At 28.0% G+C, this 22,122-nt stretch overlaps 1 protein-coding gene across 2 annotated transcripts in view; it reads left to right on the top strand.

Annotated features, from left to right (window-relative positions):
* The window catches only part of LOC101235563 (uncharacterized), a 43,781-nt gene that overhangs the window by 16,980 nt on the left and 4,679 nt on the right, over positions 1-22,122 (top strand). For both annotated transcript variants that reach the window (XM_065793826.1, XM_065793828.1), the window contains exons 5-10: positions 168-263; positions 477-626; positions 19,958-20,090; positions 20,453-20,595; positions 20,840-21,215; positions 21,338-21,582. In XM_065793826.1, the coding sequence (XP_065649898.1) occupies positions 168-263; positions 477-626; positions 19,958-20,090; positions 20,453-20,595; positions 20,840-21,215; positions 21,338-21,582 (1,143 nt within the window). The remainder of the gene's footprint in view (positions 1-167; positions 264-476; positions 627-19,957; positions 20,091-20,452; positions 20,596-20,839; positions 21,216-21,337; positions 21,583-22,122) is intronic.

Raw genomic sequence — 22,122 nt, forward strand, 5'->3', positions numbered from 1 at the left:
ATATATATATTATTATAATATTAATATGAAGTATAGTGTATACAATATATACAATTTACTCAAATGAATTTTTAATATAATATATGAAATATATATTTCACTATATTTTATACAAAACATTCTAATATTATTTTGTATTGATTTATTACTAATTTTATTTCATTAAGAATATGCCCAAAAAGCACAGATCAAGGATGACCAAAAAACTAGGTTGCTCTGCTAAAATATTTGTGAAACAGATAGCAAAGTTTCCTCAATTTAAGGTTACTTTATATTAATGTTATTTTTTCTTCATTTCATAAAATGTAGCATAATGTTTCTTTATTTAATAAATAGCATAATTTGAAACTCATTTTACAAATTCAGCTTAGGTTTAAAATTATATATTTATAAATAGAATTGAGGAATATGGTTTTTAATGTTTGTTATAATTCTATTGTGAGGTAAATTTTACTACATTATAATTTAATTTTTAGATTTCACATAATTCTGAGTATTTACGCACACAAAGTTCACAAAAGCTCAGGAATGCCTTACAGACTAGTGAGGGTAAGCTCGACCATATTATAGAATACATTGGAACACTTCCTGACATTTTTGAACATACCAATCATGAAATTGGGGAGGTTTGATTTTTTTTCTGCAAACAATTTTCTATATAATGTAACAAAATAAAATTTATTTATTTCAAAATATTAACATTTTTTCTTTTGGTTTTTATTATTTTTAATAAAAGTATCAGTTTCCAGTTTTCTTTATGTTTCAAATTTCAAATCTAAAAATCTTTTTTCAAAAAAAAATTTCTTAGTTGATTGTTTTTTTTTTTTTTTTTTACTTTACAATAATTTTTAGATTTTTTTCACATTTTCCAATTGATTTTCAAAATTTTAAGCAATATTATTGGTAAATATGAAAAGGTAAAAAACTACTCTATCACTTTTTTTTCTCCATTTATTTTGTTCTTTAACATCATATTCAATTTTGTACCAATAGAATGAAACCTTTTTTATTTAAGAGCATATGTAGTTTACTAATAAAAAAAAGGTTTTTGAAATTTGAATATGATGCTAAAAACCAAAAAAATGGGCCAAAATAGAATGATAAAGTAGTTTTTCAACTGTCTAAATTTATGAATGATATTGAATTTTATACTGATTAGAAATTGTGAAAAAAAGATCTAAAAGTTATTTTACACCTGATTAACAAAGAACATTATTTTACATCTGACTAACAAAGATGACTAGAATGAACTAGAACACAGTTATTAAATAAACTATCTTAAAAATATGGTAAAAATGTCAATACTTCATATAACCAGAATTTTTCAAAACAGAGGCAAAACAATGAGACATACTGTAGACTAGTGTAAGACGTAAGTCTTGTGATATCTCTTTTACTCATATTTCAACAATTTGTTTTTTTGCAGATCTTTAATCTGAGACACTTTATTTGTGATTTTTATTTAAGAATTGTTTTCAATTAGATTGAGGTCATGGCTGTTTCCTGGCCAGTCAAAAATACAAATTTTTTTCTTTTTGAAAAAGCTTTGCATAACCTTGGAAGTGTGTCACCCTTTGAGAAAACAAGTTTCCTTGTGCTGCCTGATGACCACGAGGTTCCACCCCTGATAGTTGCGTGGTGTGCCAAACTCATCACGTTGGTTTGACAAGGTTCGAACTAATTTTTTTTTATATTAAGAAAATAGCAAATAGGGGAATTAAAAGAAAAGCAAATCGAAAAATAGGAAATTAGGAAGACAGCAAACAAATCTTTTTTTTTTTTTTTTTTGTTTTTTTTTGTCCAAATAAAAACATTTATGTGATTATTTTTTATTTATTTATTTCTGTTTATAAAACAACCAAAAAAAAAAATACATAAACAAATAAAAAAACAATAGCATAAATTATTTTAATTAAACAAAAAAAATTAAAAGATTTTTTTAAAATTTTCCTAATATAAAAAATTTCAGTTAAAACCTTGTCAAACCAATACAACGAACTGTTGTAATTTACTTTCATGTGAAAATATTACTTTCTCCCAGTCTTTCTCTCTCCAATGTTTGTGTTTCTTGCAAAACTCCAACTTTTTTGTGAATTGTTTATCATTCAAAGCAGATTTTTTTGCTGTTAGTTGAACTGAAGGCTTCAGATTTACTTACAAAACACACCTAATTGATCTTGCACTCAAGTAAACATCATTTTTATATTGTAATTTTTCCTACCGCTTTGATTCTGAAAGAAAAACGTCTCTTAAGCTCTCTATCTACTAAGTGTCTTAATTACACACGATTGCAAACTTTTACTAGCTTTGAAATTTCTCTTGATGTTTTATAATGTTTATAATTTGACTTCTAAAACTTATATATATATATATATATATATATATATATATATATATATATATATATATATATATATATATATATATATATATATATATATATATATATATATATATATATATATATATATATATATATATATATATATATATAGATATAGATATATAGATATATATATATATATATATATATATATATATATATATATATATATATATATATATGTATATATATATATATATATATATATATATATATATATATATATATATATATATATATATGTATATATATGTATATATATAGAACTCTTATATGTTAGAAAGTTTTTTCCATATTTTGTTGACAAAAAGTAAAAATTAAAATGCAAGACCGGAATTTTTTTTTATTATTTGATAGACTGCCTGCCCCAACCAAACCCTCAGTAGATGTAGCAGCACTCCGTTGTGAGTCAGGCTATTTGTCAGTCGATATAGCAACACTCCCCTGCGAGTCAGGCTACTTGTCAGTCGATGTAGCAGCACTCCCTAGCGAGTCAGGCTATAAGATAGTCGATGTAGCAACACTCCGCGCATAATTTACGGTAAAAAAAATAAAAATAAAAACATTTTATTAAAAAAAATTAAAAATAAAAACATTTTATTAAAAAAAATAAAAATAAAAACATTGTTTATATTGTTAAAAACATTCGGATTTCGGAGTCAATTAAATTTGCGTTTTTGTGGTTTTTTTAAAAAACAATTAATTTGTAATTAAATTAATGGTTTCAGCTCTCTGACAACATGCAAATGTTGGACGAAAGTCAAAAGTAATTAAAAGTGATGTATGTGTTGGCGTAAGAATCACTTTTTTCCTTCTGCACTTCCCAAATGCAATAAACTATATATATATATATATATATATATATATATATATATATATATATATATATATATATATATATATATATATATATATATATATATATATATATATATGAACTACCATGTGAATAAAGAAAATATCTTTATATCATGTATAATATTGTATACTATACAATAGACAAACTTTTTTATTTATTTTTTATTCTGATTCACTCCCAATAAAGCTGCTAGCAACTACTATTAAGTTGGGAGTTACTAGAAAAAAAGAATAGAGTTATAGAGCAAGGAAACGGTTGACAGAAGACTTAAAAAGTGGAAAGTTGTATGAATCAGGAAAACATGAAGATGGGAGAGATTTCCAAAGGGTTGAAGTGCGGGAAAAAAACTAAACGAATAAAATGTTTTTAGAGCATGCAAGGGCAGATACATTAAAAGAATGAGATTTTGAATGACAAGTTAACCGAGAATAAGTTTTAGTTGATGGAACTAGAGATGATAGCTCATTTGAGCAGTAACCACGATAGTAATTGTAAAAAAGAGAAAGAGATGCAACTTTACGACAATGGGAAAGAGGCTCAAGCTTAGCAGATAGAGCAGGTCCAACTACATTTACAATGCGTTTTTGAACCTTGTCAAGAAGAGAAAAAGCATCATTAGATGAACCAACCCAAATATAACAGTATTCCATACAGGGATGAATAAGAGATTTGTAGAAATAGAGAATGGAATCAGGAGAGAGAAAATAGCAAGCACAATAAAAAAAACAACTCAGTAAAGCTCTAATAATAAATAATACCACGGAGTAGAATGAGGCTTGACTTGGAGCCAATAAGAAGGAATAAAAGCTTCCATTCCTACCTGAATCCCGGAAGTTATGTCGGAGGTGCATTTTTTAGCTGAGAGGTAAAAGACATCAGCCCAAAGACGTTCATAAAGAAAATCATGAAAAGAGTCCTAGTCAGCTTTAGGGTAGTAGTGCGATGATAGGGTGAGTCCAAAAAGGAAGTATAAGATGGAAGATTTAAAGAGATCATTAATGATTAAAACCGCATAAAGGACAGAAAGGAGAAACTGAACACAAGCTCGCATCTGAAGTCAGACATAAATCAAGGAGTGAAGGTAAATGATTAAGGTTGTTAGGAAGATGAGTCACAAAGTTAACTACCTGAGTAAGAGATTGAGAAATGCAAAAGTTATAGGCTTTAGTGTCAGCAGGGTCAGTGGTGTTAGAGCCAAGCCATTCAGTGTGATGAATATCGAAGTCACCAATTACAACAATATTGGCAGAGGGGCATTGTCAATATGATCAGAAATTACATCTAAAACAGTGCAGTCTTGGGAAGAAGGAGAATGATAAAGAACAAAGAGGAAGGTGATAAAGAATAAAGAGTGAAGAGGTGTTAAGCGGAAACACCTAAAAGAATGGTCAAAGGATTTAAACCTGATTTCATGACAAATAGGTGAATTGATGCCTATTTATACCCTAAGCCGAGCATGTGACTATTGGAGTCTTTGCAAATCAAATGATAGTACTCATTAACACTAAGATCAGAAGAAGGAGTAGTAGAATTTAAATTAGTCTCACTAAAAACAAGCAGTCTGGTGAATTTTGTAAGAGATAAGATTCAACTGATGGAAGTTTGCTACACAGACCACGAATATTAGTAAAAAATATATTAAAACAGTTAGGTGGTGGGGATATTTTTTTATGTTTAATATTTTGGGTTACTTTTGGCATGATTTAATTTTAAAGAGAAATTGACTCATTCTTAGATAGATCATGGCCTCCTTAGAAATGAGCTATGCAATTTTTTCAGTCCTGTTATATAACCTTAAGTCGTAACATAGAGCTCCTTATGTGGCCTCCACATTGCGCAACATGGCACAATTAATACTTTGATATTTTGCAGCTGTTAATGGAATCAGCATCTCTGAGAGCTACCACAAAGTTTGGGAAACCTTACTTACAGTTGACCATTAAACAGAGTTTTAGAGCTATATCATTATTAGGAGATAATAGGAAGTGTTGCGTAGCTACTATCAAGGAGACACAAACATAAACCTATCAGTAGAGTTATGAAGATTCACCATTCATCATCTTAGACAGGAAACAATCTAACACAGGTTTACATCTATGCTAACCTAATAGATAAAGAAGGGGTTCGAGGCTGGTTAGTAGATTTATTCTTGCTACCCCTAAAGTCTTTGCCTAGAAGGCCTCCTACAAGACAGTAGCTGGATGCAGTTAATATCTGCCCAAGATGAGTATTTTTATCGAGACACCATATCTAGCCTTTACTCAACCATGAGCCCCAAGGCAGGGGATTTTTAGGTTGGAGTTTGTTTCTCCTAGCCTTTGCCTAAAAAAGCACATTCTACAAAGCAGCAGGGCATGGGGCAGGTAGTACTGGGTTACATAATACCATTAGCAGGGTGATCCTGATGATCCTAAACCTGACCTGACCTGTAGTAATTAAAAGTAGCTGCTTCCTGCAAACAACACCTTAAAACTTCGGGCATGATATTTTGGAAATGTGTTAGGAAAAATATTACACTTAACAAAATACTAGAGATAAGGGTGAGCGTAGATTTAATAGTTAGAGTGTCTAATTAGTTAATGAGCTCACACTGCATCAAAAAAGATTTAAGCATTTAAATAGTTGAAGTTAAAGCTGTTGAAATTAAAATGATTGAACAGGGGGTTATGAAAAAATAGTTGTTTTCCTTTTTACGAATTTCTTCGTAAAAAAAGCAAAAAATTACACAAATTTCTGCTTAAGTTGTTTTACTTCATGATAAATGTTTAGATAAAAAGGAACATTTTAAATTCCAATAAAAAACATTGATTTAAGATAGAAGCAAAGTCCATAACAATATTGTTCATATATTGATAATAAATTAAAGATTGCAAAAGGTGAAAAAATAAATTAAAATATATGTTATTACTAAACATTTAAGCATTGCACTACAGATATATAGCAATATTTTGTGTATTAACTAAAATCTGCAGAGTTATAAAACTATTTTAAATTAAATCTCATTTTCTTTTTATTAAGTTTATGTTTTTCAAAAAGCTTTGGTATCCATCTCACAAAATGAATTTTCGTGTACCTTCCAAAGCCTGTTCAATCCAATACCTAAGGCCTAAAAAATTTTTTATATAATATAATTTTATTTAAAAAATTTTTGAAATTTTTAAAACTTTGTTTAAACATAAAATTAAGTTGAGAGAATATATTTACTGAAATATTTAAAATGATCTAATAGATATTTCCTTTAAAATAACACTACTAAATAAACCTCCTTTTTGCTCAATAAACTCTACAACATGTTGCTCAACAATATGAACTTTAACTGTCAATTGCTTCTAAGTTCCTGCAGCCATCTGAGAAGGTTTTAATATCATCTTTGTAAGTTTTACACAATGTTTTTGCAAAACATCATTCTATACCATTTTTGAAAGATATTAGAACCTTTATATATTTGGTACCTTGGATACTGTACATATGTACAAAATATGTACAAAAATAATCTATTTAAAATATTAACTTTTTTTAAAAATGAGTTTGAAGCATTCAAGTCTGTGTTGTCCTTGGTGTGATGGAACTCTGCCAAAGTTGATGGGCTTTAAATAAGCCGACAAGTTAAAACCTTCTTTGTTCTCAAGCAGTTTTGTTTTAATTTCAGATATAATTTTGTCAACAATACCAAGTAGAATATGTAATCCAGGAATGTTTATAATCTTAATGCAGGGTTCCCACCGGTCCTGAAAAGTCCTGGAAAGTCCTGCAATTTAAATGTAGTCCTGGAATGTCCTGGATTTTTTAAATTTTTCTGTAAAATCCTGGAATAGTCCTGGAAAATGAGATAATATTTTATATTTTGTTGTTTGTTTTTAAGTAAAGAAAGACAATACCACTACAATACTAATTATAGTAAATTATAGTAATATAATTGCTCTAATCTATAATTTTTATGGGAAATCTGATTCTTATATTCTTTTTGAAATTTATACTTTAAAGATTCTTAAAAAAGCTTACATATCCACAATAAGGCAAAGTTAATTTGTTTTAAAAATATTATTTGAAAGATATCATCATAGAGGTTTCCATAAATCATAATTATATAGACTGTTGATATATATATTTTTTCAATTAGTATTTAATGATTGCTTTGCTGTATAGTTTTGAATAGTTTTGAATAAATCATAAATATATAGACTGCTGATATATATTTTTTCAATTAGTATTTAATGATTGAATTGTATAGTTTTGAATAATTTTTAAAAGTATGAAATATTAGAGATTCTAAATTCTTTTTGGATCCTAAAATATTTACATTTTTTTGTTTTTGTTTTTAAATAAAATAATTAGAAAATGCCTAAAATAAATGTATTTTTCAAGTAAAATGACTTGTTAAAGAAAAATATAAACATTAGATATGTAAAAAAACAGAAATTGTTGTGATTTGCAGTTATTGTGCTAAATGCATTAATATTGCTAACACGGGAGAAGCTGCTTTAACTTCATGCATGAAAGGTAAAAAGCACATAGAGAGATCTCCTTCTGCTAACAACATCAAGTCATTGATGCTAACTGCACCTAACACTGTTCAAGTTAATAAGTATATGTCAGAATGCTCAAATAAAGCAGAACATCAAAAAACAATTAATAAAATGCTAATAAATACATCTACACTTGAAGCTGAAGTTCGTTGGGTCCTTAATATTGTGTGTTCTAAATATTTAATGAATTCTTTATTTGATTCTGTTAAATTATTTAGTAAAATGTTTCCAGATAGTGACATTGCTAAGTTGTTTCAATGTGGACCCACCAAGGCCAGTTATATTTCAACATTTGGATTAGCTCCCTTTTTTAAAAATGAGTTGCTAATTTCCCTATCTTATACATCTTATTACACTGTTTCATTTGATGAATCCATGAACCAAGAAGGGTCAATGGACCTTTTAGTTAGATTTTAGGATGATAATATGAGTATGGTTAACACTTGTTATCTTAAATCAGAGTTCAGGGTGCTTGACAGCACATGATGTTATGCAAACATTGCTAAACTGTATTTCTGATATAGATAAATCAAAGGTTATAAAAGTGTCATCAGATGGGCTAATTGTAAATTTGCTTTTTTTAGATAATTTAAAGGAACATAGGAAAGAGGAAGAACTTGATCCTCTTATAGATAATGGAACCTGTAGTCTCCATATCATTCATGTTTTAAAGCAGGGGCTAAAGCAAGTGGCTGGGAGCTAAATAATCTAATAAAAGCAATGTGGCAATTTCTACATGACTCTCCTAGTAGCAGAGCAATATATGAAAACATCACTTGAATACTTGATTATCCAATGCAGTTTTGTTGATATAGGTGGTGTGAAAATGAAAAATGCGCTCAAAAGGATGAATCACTACTTGATGGATACAAAAAGTTTATAATATATTTCATTAGTCTTAAGAAAAACAAGCAACCTGATTCAAAAAATAAAAGCTGGCAGAGACTGTAAGCCATGGTTCCGGATCCTGTTTTGTCAGCTAAACTTTTTGGATGGTTTTTGAAAAGTTAAATAGTTTCTTGAGACGCTTTCAAACTGACAAACCTATGGTTCCATTTATGGCTATTATTCTTGGTGAAATCGTTAACAACTTTCTCAGTAGAATCATACTAAAAGACATTTTAAATAAGTGTAGTAATCTATACCAGCAGCTTCAAGTAAATTTAATGGATAAAAATATTAGAAAGCCTATAAATTGTAAATGAAATTGTAATATTGGTTTTGCTGCTCGGGTAAAAATTAATGAAGCCTAATTAATTAAGTTACAGTGACCAAAGAGTAGTTTTATTTAAAAAAGAGGCAGGCCAGTTATTAGCTAGTCTGTTGACACATCTCCTTAAGAAGTCCCCTTTGAAGTTTGTCATAATACGCACTGCAATATCTATTAACCCAATTTTTATTTCAAATCCAATAAAAAGAATATTTGTATCAATAATTTTTCAATACTGTTGCAAAAGTTAGTTAAATATGGCCTTTTGTCACCAAAGTTTGCTGAACTAGCAAAAAATCAATAAGTTTTTAGAAAGAGTAAATTCAAATCGAAAATCATTTCAAGATTTCGATATTAAAAATGATAGTCTTGATCATTTTTTCTCTGACTTTATTGAAGCAAATAAAGCTTATTAAGACATTTGGAGCATTATTAAATTAGTTTTTGTGCTTTCACATGGATAATCTTCCATTGAGCGTGGCTTAAGTATTAATAAATAACTTCTTGTCAAAAATCTAAAAGAAAAATCCCTTATTGCTTTACATCTTATTGAAGATCGTTTGTCTTCTTTTGAAGAATCCACCGATAGTATCAAAATTAATAAAGAAATGCTGCAAAATGTAAAACAACCAAGTAGTCAATATAAAGAGTATTTGCAATCACAAAGAGAACAAAAAGAATGTAACAGAAGGAATTTGAAACAAAAAATTTTGGATGATAAGAAAAAGTAAGTTAGAGCAAAGTGCAGAATCTTGCAAAGTGAAATAACTACTTTGATAGAACAGTTTGATATGCAAGCCATAAATGCAGAAAAGCAAAGTAGTTTTGTTTTTTTAAAACCAAAATGAACCAAATGAAAAAAAGAAACTCTGTTGAGAAAAACAAAAGGAAATCAAGGATTTGTACAATATAGAAAAAAAGGTGGTTAAGGAAAATGATAAATTCACTGCTTAATTTTAAAAGCATATTTTTGTACACATAGTTATTGAGTAAAGTTTTAGTTTTTGTTTTGTTGTTTGCTAAAACGGTCTTTATATTATGATAGCCTCACAAATATCTTGTTCTTTTTTGAGGGATTTTCTGATCTCTTTCCTTAGGCTTGTATGTTATAGAAACAATACACTTTAAAAAACCTTGTCCACCATCTATTCCCACTTTAATATCAATCACATTTGGTAGTAGTTTCTTATGGTTCATTAGCATAGATATCAACTTCTCTACATCATTGCAAAGTACCCTAAAAACCCCTTTTTCAATATGCTAAAGAAATCCTTCTTTAGTTAAGTAAAAATAAATAATTCAAACTATAAAATTTACCAATTGTTTTTCATAAAACATTTGAATACCTCATGGGAATTTCCCACTTTATCTTTGAAAATATTTAAAAGTTCAGAATTGAAGTAGAGAGTTAGCAATGAGTTTTCTGTAACTGTTGCTGTTCTGTAGTTCCTTGCAACAGAATTTCTATCACCAGTCTTGTACCTTAGTAAAAGTCTTGTACCTTAGTAACAGTCTTGTACCTTAGTAACAGTCTTGTACCTTAGTAACAGTCTTGTACCTAAGAAACTTAGTAATCTCAAACATCTTTTGTTGCTAAAAATATTTTTGTATAATTTTAATTGATATAAATTTTAATAAATTTTATAGGTTTATAATCATAAAATTAAAATTATTTACTAAATTCTTGCCTAACCTAAAGCTTATTTTAAAGCATTTTTAATTTCTTTAAACTAAAGTGTGGTTTCTTCATTTCTCTATTAGTAAAATAGACCAAACATTTATTCAGCCCATAAGTTGTCACTCTGCCATTATTTATTCTGAATTATTTCTAATTTTATTTATCTATCTTGGTTTCATAAGTTAAGTTATTAAATTATTTTACGGGAATCAACAATTTTAATTTCAAGATGGCTGCTGTGAGCCGTCAAAACAAAATGACTGAAGAAAGTAATGTAATTTTACCAGCCATTGTATGTGGTACATTTTTCAAAATTGTAGCCAAATCATAAAAATGTAATAAAATATTAGCATCATTATGTGTATATAATTCGATGCCATTATCGGGCAAGCTGGCGGCAACATCAAACTTTGTTAAGCATTTGATGGTAGTTTTAAAATTTAGTATTTGGTAAAATTAATTTATCTATTATAAACAATATGGAATTGATTACAACAAACAACTATTTAATGTTGCATTAAAAGCAAGACAGTACAAATTAATATAAATTGAAATGTACAATACTTACTCAGTTACAGAAAAGTGAAAACTTATCTTTTTTAAAATGATTTATGTTTACTGTATAGAGCTTGCACAAGAATCTCTTTGGAGACAATAAAGCACATAAGGCAGATGTTCAGAGGAAGCATAAGCTAAGCAAGGATGGTTTAGGAAGATTGGCTAATGAAGGCCCTGCTAATAAGAAGTTAACAAATTACTTACCATGAAGCAGCATCAGAATTTTTACCACATTGTTGTTTTATGTCGCAAGAAGATGATGGCGACTTAATTACAGATTAAATTGCTGAAGAGATTGGAAACATTCTTTCAGTTTCACCAGAACATATATACAGAAATAATATAACAGAATAATGATGGTGATGAATCCATAGCCAAGAATATTTCTTTGCCATCTCTTGAAACATGTATCACTCATTCACTGAATCTATGCTGTGTCAAATATTACAGACAAAGAAATATTCTGCCCCATGGCAACCTGTTGAAATTCTCATTATGATGCTATCAAGCGATTACTTGAATTACGTGGCAAACCTAATGATATATGTAATGCTTTGAATGTGCCAAGGTTTAAAAAGCAAGAATTAGAATGCCTGCAAGAATATGCCTTGACCATGAAACCTGTTGCTACAACATCGGATACTTTGCAATGGGATAATGTGTGTTATGGTCATTTTTTTCCACATTTACATAGCTTACAGGAAGATCAGGGCTAAAAATGAGACATTTTGCGAAGCCAGCCTTGGCCCCAGCAAAATTATAAGATTTAGCAGGGGTTGATAGCCAGGGCTTAAAAAAAATTATAATACTTAATATATTATAATTTTATGCTTACATTTACTATTTATTAAATACTGGCATACATTTATATATTTTTAAACTCTAATTTATTTCCAACAAGATTGCAAGCAACTACTATTAAGTTATGAGTTACTTGAAAATAGAGAATAAGTTAAAATACTAGGAAACCTATAACTGAAAACTTAAAAAGTTGTAAGTTGTATAAAAAAGAAAAAATGGAGCTGGGAAAGGTTTTTTTTGATGTTCAAGGAAAAAAACTGGAATAATAAAAGTTTTTTTTAGCATGAAAGGACAGATACAGTAAAAGGATGCAACTTGTTGAATAAAAAGCCAAACAAGAATGAGGTTTATTGTAATAAAGATGATAGCTCTTTTGAGCATTATTGTATTTGTAGAAAAAAGAAAGAAATGCAACCTTACAACAATGGGAGAGTGGCTCAAGTTGGCAGATAAAGCAGGTTGAATTACATTTAAAATGTGCTTTTTGACTTTGTCTGAGAGTAAGAGGGTTGTTATTCGTCAATATAGGAATGCCAACAATATTGCATTATTTTTTTGCAGTAAATAAATGAGTTTTGTTGTCTAACAAAAATTGTAAATTTTAGGTCCAGAATTTAAATTCATAAGCCACTGCAAGCCTTAGGCTGTTATAGAAGAGAAATCAGGTTTAAAATCAGTTGTTAAATCGGCTAAGGAATTAAAAAGTGAAGATTATTAGTCAAGACAAGAGTATAAAGTTGAGTCGTCAGCAAATAGAGCCACTTTAGATTTCATGAAGATCATTATTGTAGATAAGAAACAATACAGGAGCAAATATAGAACCCTGTGATACCCTTAAAGTTACTTGAAATAATGAAGATGGCAGGCCTTGAAAAATATTTTTACTACTGCAGTTAGAAAAAAATAATTTAATAACCTCAAAACCTTTATATAAAGAAACTAATAACAGAGTGAAGACTAATCATAGGATAGTTGTAGAGGTCATAGTGTTTTCTAGAGTTTTGAAAAATTGGAACCACTTATTTAGCACTTTTTAAAAGTTTAGCAAAAATTTAAGATAGTTCTGGAGAACAATTTTTTAAGACTATGATGGAAATCTATTCTGGAGCACAAACTGTATTAGTGTTAAATTTAAAATTAACTTCAGCATTAAAAGCTAGAGTGATTTCAATGTTTAATATTGAGTTAACATGTTAAACTGTCAGGAAGAGTATGGCCATTATATTCAAGAGTCAAATTAAAGTAAGATTTCTTTGCAAATAACTCTGCTTTATTCTGGAGAGAAGTAAAAAGATCAGACCCATGAATTAGACTCACTTTGGTTAATGTTAGACTCACTTTCGTTAATGAACCTAACATCTGAGATAAGATACAAGATTTAGTAAAATGAGAATAACAGAGCTTAACGTCAGACAGGACTTTTTTGCATTGGCTTCTTTCAATAATAAAAGAACATTTGTTCTTAAGAGAGCTGTAGTTGTAATGTAGTTGTAAAAAAGATGAAAAAAATGAATAATGTTTAATAAAGCAACTGCTCAAGATGGTCAAAAATGTGGAGTAGAATGAAGCTTGACTTAAAATTAAAGAGAAGTAACAAAAGCTTCTAAACTTTTATTTCAGAAGGAATAAAATCTTCCAAGGTGCACTTTATGCATACATATTATGAATATAAACATATTGTTTGCTATTTATTTAGATGCTGGCATACAATATTCTTTCATTGTTATATAAACCTTAGTATTTATATAGTGTTGTATTTGCCAAAAGAGAAGATGATCAGATGGATGTGTGGTGTGACTCTAGCAAGACAAGAAAAGGAGGTGATGATAATAATGATGATTATGATGATCATGTTGATCATAATGGTGTTTGTATACGCATGTATATACAAAATAAACATGAATTTGGAATAAAAATAATATACTTTAGGATGTATAAATGTTTATGCAGCCCCGGTCACAAACCCGGCCCTGGTCAAATATCAGCCCCAGTCACTTACTATTTGCGGGTGAAATTAGAAGCGTTTCAAAGTTGCCAGTTAATAAAATGCTAAATATTTGTTGCAACATCGTTAGCAGGCATGAAAACTCGTTTTGAAAAGGAACTGTGATTTGATGTAATTCATAAAGGATTGTTGCAGTAGTTTCTCACCCACCGATCAAGTTGCAGTGGAAGCCAAAAATTGAACGAGCTATCTGCAGAGAAACATTTGAAAATGTTTTACTAGCTGCCAGTGAGCTGTTAACAGCGACCAATATCAATATGACCACTGACAGCACAAAATTTCGTTGTATATAATGATGACACTATATGATGATGCAGCAAATGGCATTCAGCAAAAATGCATGTTATAGCTGAATAATAAAGATACTAGATTGAATGCTCTGAATAAGCTTAAGACTATTCGGTTGCTGTTTTTCAAACTCAACACCACTGTACCATTGTTAGCTCCAGTTGAACCACTATTTAGCACAGTGGAACAAATATAAACGATTAGGCGTAACTGTCTAAGTGATATAATTTTTGAACGGCTGTTGCTGCTAAAAAATAATGTGGATGACTGAATGAATGATATTTAAATATAAATGTAGTATAATGACTAATAATTATTTTTGAGCAATAAAAGTGCGTAAAAATGAATTTTGAAAACGACGTATTTTTTAGTCTTGATTTTTGAAAGTCGTAAAGCATTTTTATTTAGTATTTAAAATGCTTTTTTAAAAGTTTTTTTATTTTAAATGCTTTTGAAGTATTTGTATTTTTAAAATACTTTTTTGTTCCAGTGTTTGTATTTGTATTATATATATATATATATATATATATATATATATATATATATATATATATATATATATATATATATATATATATTTATATATATATATATATATATTTATATATATATATATATATATATATATATATATATATATATATATAATACAAATTATAAACTTATTAAAACACATGTATTTCACACAAAATATAGAACAATTACAAACTTTTTAATGTCAAACTTCATAAAAAACCCTTAATATTTACTATGTCCCCTTTTGCCTCAATCCCAACCAATATTTGCCGGTGAATCGATTCATACAAGTTAGTTATAAAATCCTGGGGTATGTTGTGCCATTCTCTTTGAAGTACTTTAAAACATTCTTCAGCATTTCAGAGGAGCATGTTCGACCTTCTTTCTGCCCAGGTAATCCCAAATATGCTCAATTATATTAAAAACTTGAAACTAAAAAAATGTTTTGGGTCATTGTCCTGCTGCAGAATAAAGTTATGACCTATTAGTCTCATTCCATATGATACAGCATGGTGCCTTATGATATCCACAAATTGTCCCCCAGTGAGTCGCCCCCCTATTTTGATCAAATCACCTACTCCAGATGAAGATAAACAGCCCCAAACTTGTAAAGAGCCTCCTCTGTGTTTAATAGTAGGGTTTAAACACTCAGGCTGATAGGCTTCTTCAATTCTTCTTCAAGCATATTGGCGTCCTTTCATTCCAAAAATTTCGAATTTGTATTCATCAGCCTACAGAACCCGATTAAATATTTCATGGACCCAATCTTTGTGTTTTTTGCACATTTAAGTCGTTTTTCTTTATTGCCACACCATAATAATAGTTTTTGAATTGCAACACATCCTCTTAATCCTGATCTAAGTAGGTATCGTCGAATAAAAGAAGAGCTAAGATTTCTCCCAGTTGCTGTATTAATGTCTTTTGCCAGTTCCGTTGATGCTTTTTTTGTATTTCTTGAAGAAAGGGTTTTTTAATATTTATTGTCATCTTTTGTTAGCTTAGGAAGTCCGCTTTTCTTTCTATCTTCAAGGGAGCCAGTTTCTCTGATTTCTGTAACAGCATTCTTCGAATATCCTTTACAGCATTCTTCGAATATTTGGATATAGTTGTTATGACACATCGTTTTAATAAATAAACAAACAAATCCCTCATGTTTCCTCATCGATTTTGTTTTTTTATTCAAAATAATATATTCTTTCAACTTTTCTTATATATTATTAAACTTAAGTATGCTTTAAAAAAATTGCATAGGAAAAAATTGTATATATATATGTGTATATATATATATATATATATATATATATATATATATATATATATATATATATATATATATATATATATATATATATATATATCACTGATATATCACTTAATCATAACACTGAGGAAATATTAAGTGTAAATTTCTATTTTCTTCAAAATCTGAAGAAAAATTTATTACGAAAAAGTTATAAAAAAATTTATTATATATAAAAAAAGTTATTTTGATTTCAAAATATTTTTTGTTAGAGTTATATTGAAGAAGCAACATGTAAATAAATGAGCAATTTTTTAGTAAGAATATTTTAAAATTTTTTAAAAGTAAGTTAATAGTAGTTTAGTTAAAACATGTTTATCACAAATCTACTTTTATGGCAGGAAGAGGATTGATCAAAAATAAAGTTTGGTACTTCATTAACTAGGAATAGACCCTAAAATTTTTTTATGTAAATAAGCTATTTAAATCACTTTTTTTTTGTTCTCTTTTTTACACCCTTTCTATTCTCTTTAGCAACCACCATGATATGAATTTCTGCCAGAAAGTCTTGTACTAGGCATTTATTTATTTCAAAGTAGGAATTCATGCACTGGGTATGTGAAACTTGATATTTGAAAAACTTGAAGCTAGGATGAAGATCTACAAATTTTCAGTCAGGAATTCAAAGCAGCATATCTTGTACTTTCTCTTCATTTTTTTCATATTTATCTGTAAGTGATAAATTAACAACATCCATAGCTAAGTATCATTTATGTCAAAGAAGATAATTGTTAAAACCTTGACCTAATTTCATTTTTTTCCTTTCTGTTTTCAGCTACTTCAATAGCATAGCTATCATTAGATGGTTTCTGTGCTATGATGGATGACTTCAGAAACCAAAGAATGTAAAATATTGCTACATAAGGTACATTTTTGTTGACATCTCTCTCCTCCTAAAACCTTATTTCTTTAACTTCAGTTCTATTAAGTTAGTTAAAACATTAATAAGTCGTATTTGTCATAAATCTAGCTTCATGACAAGAATTGAGGATTGGTCAAGAAAAAAGTTTGGTACTTCATTACCTAGATATAGAGACTCAAGTTTATTCTACCTGGGTAATAAATGTTTTTAGTACATAATCTTATGTAGTCTGTTCTGACCTTAGAAAAAGTATTCTGAGTAATAATGTTTGCTAGGTACCAGCTTTCTGTGTAATCTGATATAAGAATTGTTTTTTAAAAATGTTGCAATCAAATATGCCCAATCAGTTAATATTTTCATTTGCAATTTTATTAAAAATTTTCTAAACAATATTTTTTAAAGTTTATAAACAGGTCGTTTTTTGATGCCTTTCCTGTTAGTGCTTGCACAAAATGTTAGATGTGTCTCTCATATATGTGTAGACGGCATAAAAGTTACATTATATGCTTCCTGACATCGTACCAACTAATTAGTTAAATTCCTCCAATATGTCCACCAGCGTTTAAAGCAGTTGTATTGTTAGTATGCGTTGCCGATATAATAGTCACATTACCTTGGTTGTTGACAATGTACCAACTAGTAAATTGAATTCCTCTATTATATACACCAGTGTTTGATGCAGTTTTGTCAGTGCAAATAGCAAAAAATTTAAAAATCTTCCTGTTAATTTTTATTTCTGCATGAAAAAACTAATATATGATTTTATTGGCTTATAATTTAACTGCTTTGACGATATAATATGACAATATTTTCTTAAAATATCTCCATTTGTTAGGTAGTATATACTGCAATAATCTTGGATAGCTCAAACTTTTAAGGTTAAGTCAAGCTGTTTTTTTTCCCTATTCAGCAAATTCCATCAGATAACTTGAACTTTTTTGATGACGATATAAAAATAATTTGACTTGAAAAATTTTAAGAAGTCGTTTGGTTTAAAGCTGCCTGCTGTTTTCTGTATTTCTTTGTTATATTTCAATTTGAATAGAAATGACCATTATCAGACATAAAATAATTCTGTAAAAACTGTTACAAAATTAAACAAAGAGCCATTAAGAAAACAATGAAAAATAATTTTATTGGTTTTAATAATTTTTTTTGATCTCACGCTATTAGATGCAATTTTATTACCAAATGATAAGGAAGTCATGTTGTCAATTTTTAATAAATCTTTTGAGCGTAGAGAGTGAATACCTGTTGTTTTTTATCTCAAAGTTTGCCACATGGTGGTAATTGCAAATAAAAAAAGTTTAATACAAAATCTGTTAAAGTTAAATACAATGCATTTACAGAAGTATTAGATGTATTTACAGAAGTATTAGATGTATTTACAGAAGTATTAGATGGTATCCTTTAGTCAACAGTTGCATTTAAGTTTAATATACTAAAGAATATATTAAACTTTAATCCACCTGGTTGAGGAACAATGAAAATAGTTTTGATACTGTGGAGAATAGAAATCAAAATAACTGTGTTTGAGGAAGAGCTCGATTACAAATTTAATTCATTTTGGATTAGAAGCCATTTTCAATTGGACGGTAGGTTCTTTATTTATACCTAGGTCTATAAAAAAGTCTCTTCTAGTGATCAGGTGGTCCTAGAAGCTTACCTGAATAAATCAGAGCTGCTAATATCTACTCTTCAAAATCTAATGGTTAGTAAGTCTGTAGAAGAAAAGAGCTTCGGAAAAGCGAGTGACCTAGAAGAGTCTATTTTTTTTCTTTTTTTTATCAAGTAGAAAAGTTAACACTTATGTATCTTTTAGTATTAAAAACTAGATATAGCATTAAAAGGTTTCCTTGACAATACTGGTGGTACAACTACAAAAGATCTTGTACTTGTTCAAGACAAATCTAGTTTCATTCTGGATTTAATAATAATAAATTTGTATTGTTGCAACCCTCAGTCAGGTTTTGTTCACCCTTCTATTGATGGAGGTGTCAAAAATTGTTTAAGGAAATCCAGTATAAAACATTTTGTGAATGTGGTTTATCTGAGAATTTTTTACCTTTATGAAGATCCTGTTTTTTTATTCCGACATCTAGTACCCCCTTCTGTTTTATAATTATTTTGCAAATCTAAATTTCAGTAATTAATATAAAGAATAAAAAACAAATGGAAAGTAATAAAATTTTTTTACATATGTTATCTTAATATTCCCATTTGCCCTATTTTTGACCTATAACTCTTTCGTTTAAATTTTTTGTTATTATAAAGCATATACTCTTAAATAGACTTTGTTTTAGTGACTTGACTTAAAATCTGTTTAGTCCATTGTGACTGAGTAGATTTGTCAAAAGTGATACTTTGATCTCAATTTGACCAGACAGACAAACAATTCAACTAGATGAAAAGTAGCCAGCAATACTATCGCAGAGTGTAAAATTGCAGCAATACTATCATAGAGTGTAAAATTGCAGCAATACTATCATAGAGTGTAAAATTGCAGCAATACTATCATAGAGTGTAAAATTGCAGCAATACTATCATAGAGTGTAAAATTGCAGCAATACTATCATAGAGTGTAAAATTGCTACTTTTTAGTTATGAGCTGAAACAGAACTTACTTTATTTATTTGCTCATTTATTCATGAGTTTATTGCTTTTTAGCTTATTTATTAAAAATAGTGTTCACCATTCATGTTTTAACAAAATAACAAGAAATATTTTGAAATTTAAATGAACCCAAACTTAACTGTTTAAAATACTGGAGTATCCTCTTTAAAAAAAGATCTGCTGAAGTATCCCCTTTAAAAAAAGATCTGCTGAAGTATCCCTTTTAACAAAATATACTTTGTTGAAGAGTGAAAAAATAGTAAAAAATAGTTCTTTCTGACTAAACTTTACTAACATTATTTTCTTATAGTTTAAGCATACTATTTATGGATAAGTAAATAATAAAATTCCTTTACAGAATACTGTTGTTAAAGAACCAATTGATCCACTAATAAAGGAAAAAATTATGGAGCTAACATGGATTTATGGTGAACAATCATTGCTATCTATTAAAAATGATTTGGAGGATTATGTAAAAAATTTATTTCAAGGTAATATATATATATATATATATATATATATATATATATATATATATATATATATATATATATATATATATATATATGTATATATGTATATATGTATATATGTATATATATATACATATGCACACACACAAATAAAATTATTTTTAAAATTTAAATGTTTTTTTTTGTTTGTTTGAGTTTTTTTCTTTCTATTTTAAAAAATTTTTATTCAAAATTTTTAAAAGTTTTTCTTTTTCTTTTGATTAACATTAAGTCTCTTCTCTAACAAGATTTTAAAAAAACCTTAAAGATTGCTTTTTTAAGCAATTTTACCTCCTCCATCATTAGAACATTGTTTGTGTTCAAACTAGTTATTTTTTTAGATAGCAATCCTCCTTTGAAAAATCGCCGACGTTATTATCCCAATGATAAAGATGTTGCTAATTATTTTTATAAGTTTCGTTTGTTTAACAAACTAACACCACAAGATGTTGCTCAACTTAATCAATTAGTTGATACTTTAAAGGTAATTTTAAATGTTTATTTTAGGGAGATGTCTCTTGTTAAAATTAACAATAATATATATTTTTTAAATTTAAAGAAATTTTTAAATTTATGTTTTTTAATTATTTTTTAGTTTTTTAAAAAAAGAGTTTATTAAATTTGATAATTATAAAACTGAAATCCAATATAGTTGTAATACACAAAAAGCATGAATGTTTCATTATTTAGATGCAATTGTTACAGTTGTTTATTTTTATCAAACCCAGGAAAATCATGATGAGCGATTATTTTATTTGAATATTGAGGAAGATCTAGAACTGAGTTCAAACATTGAATCAAAAAATATATTTATTTTTCAAACTACTGATCAACAAAGGCTCCTTGAAAGGTATGGCAGACAAGTAATATTTGTGGAAGTTACAAGCAAGTATCAGTGCATTCCTTTTCCTTTATTTGCTTTATATGTAGCAACAAATGTAGATTACCAGCTTGTATTTTTATTTTTAATCCCATCACATTCACAATCAGGCATTAGGTGTGGCTTAAAAAAAGCTTTAGAATGGAATTCGCAATGGAATCCAAAGTATTTTGTTTTGGATTGTTGTGAAGAATACGTTTCTATTATTGAAGAAATATTTATTGGTATGTTATTTTATAATTTTTAAAAAATATATGATATGTTATTTTATAATTTATATTCAGAACAATCATTAAATATTTTACATTTATAACATTTTTTATTTTTAAACTCTTTTTATTAATAGATAGTCTTGTATATTTATCTGAAGCTACATGTATATCTGCATGGAAATCTTGGTTAAATGACTTTATGCACTTAAATTGTATTGAAAAAGAAGAAAATTTATTGGACAGATTTGTTTCTATTGCTCGGTCATTTACTGAAGAAACTTTGCAAGAATCAGCTCAAAAGCTTGAAAAAAGTAACACATGGAAATGTTCAGATGACTTAAGAAATTGGTTTTCGACAAAATGGTTGGCTGAAGCAAAAGTATGTTTCTACTTTTATTTTTTTATAATTATTGCTGCTTAGTAAGATTATTGTTGCATGGTAAGTTGCATTAGAAATTAGCATTATACAAGTGTCTTTGTAATAAAAACTTTATAATTTAATATTCAAATAAGTAATATTTATTACTAAAAATATTTATGTTGCTCATTTGTAGATATATATGATTGAATGAATTAAGTCAACATGTAATCTGACTGAATTTATTCAATCATATATTATTTTACTGAAACTGATTTGATGCTACTTAGTGAACATGAAGTTGTGTGATAAATGTTGGTAGTTTTGATAGTACAGTGCTTGGTGGTGGTTTTTGTTGATGGTTTCATGAATGCTCTTGATGTTGATGCATGATAATTGATGATCATGGGGGTTGGTGGTCATGATGCTATGATAAATGCTAATTTAAAACAAAAATAAAGCTTTCTAAAAATAAAAAATCTCAATAAAATTTGTAAGAAAGCAACAGACTCATACTTTAATAACATTTTTTTTCATAAAACACAAGAGAAATCAAGAAAT

Source organism: Hydra vulgaris, chromosome 03, assembly GCF_038396675.1.
Source record: "Hydra vulgaris chromosome 03, alternate assembly HydraT2T_AEP".
NCBI lineage: Eukaryota > Metazoa > Cnidaria > Hydrozoa > Anthoathecata > Hydridae > Hydra > Hydra vulgaris.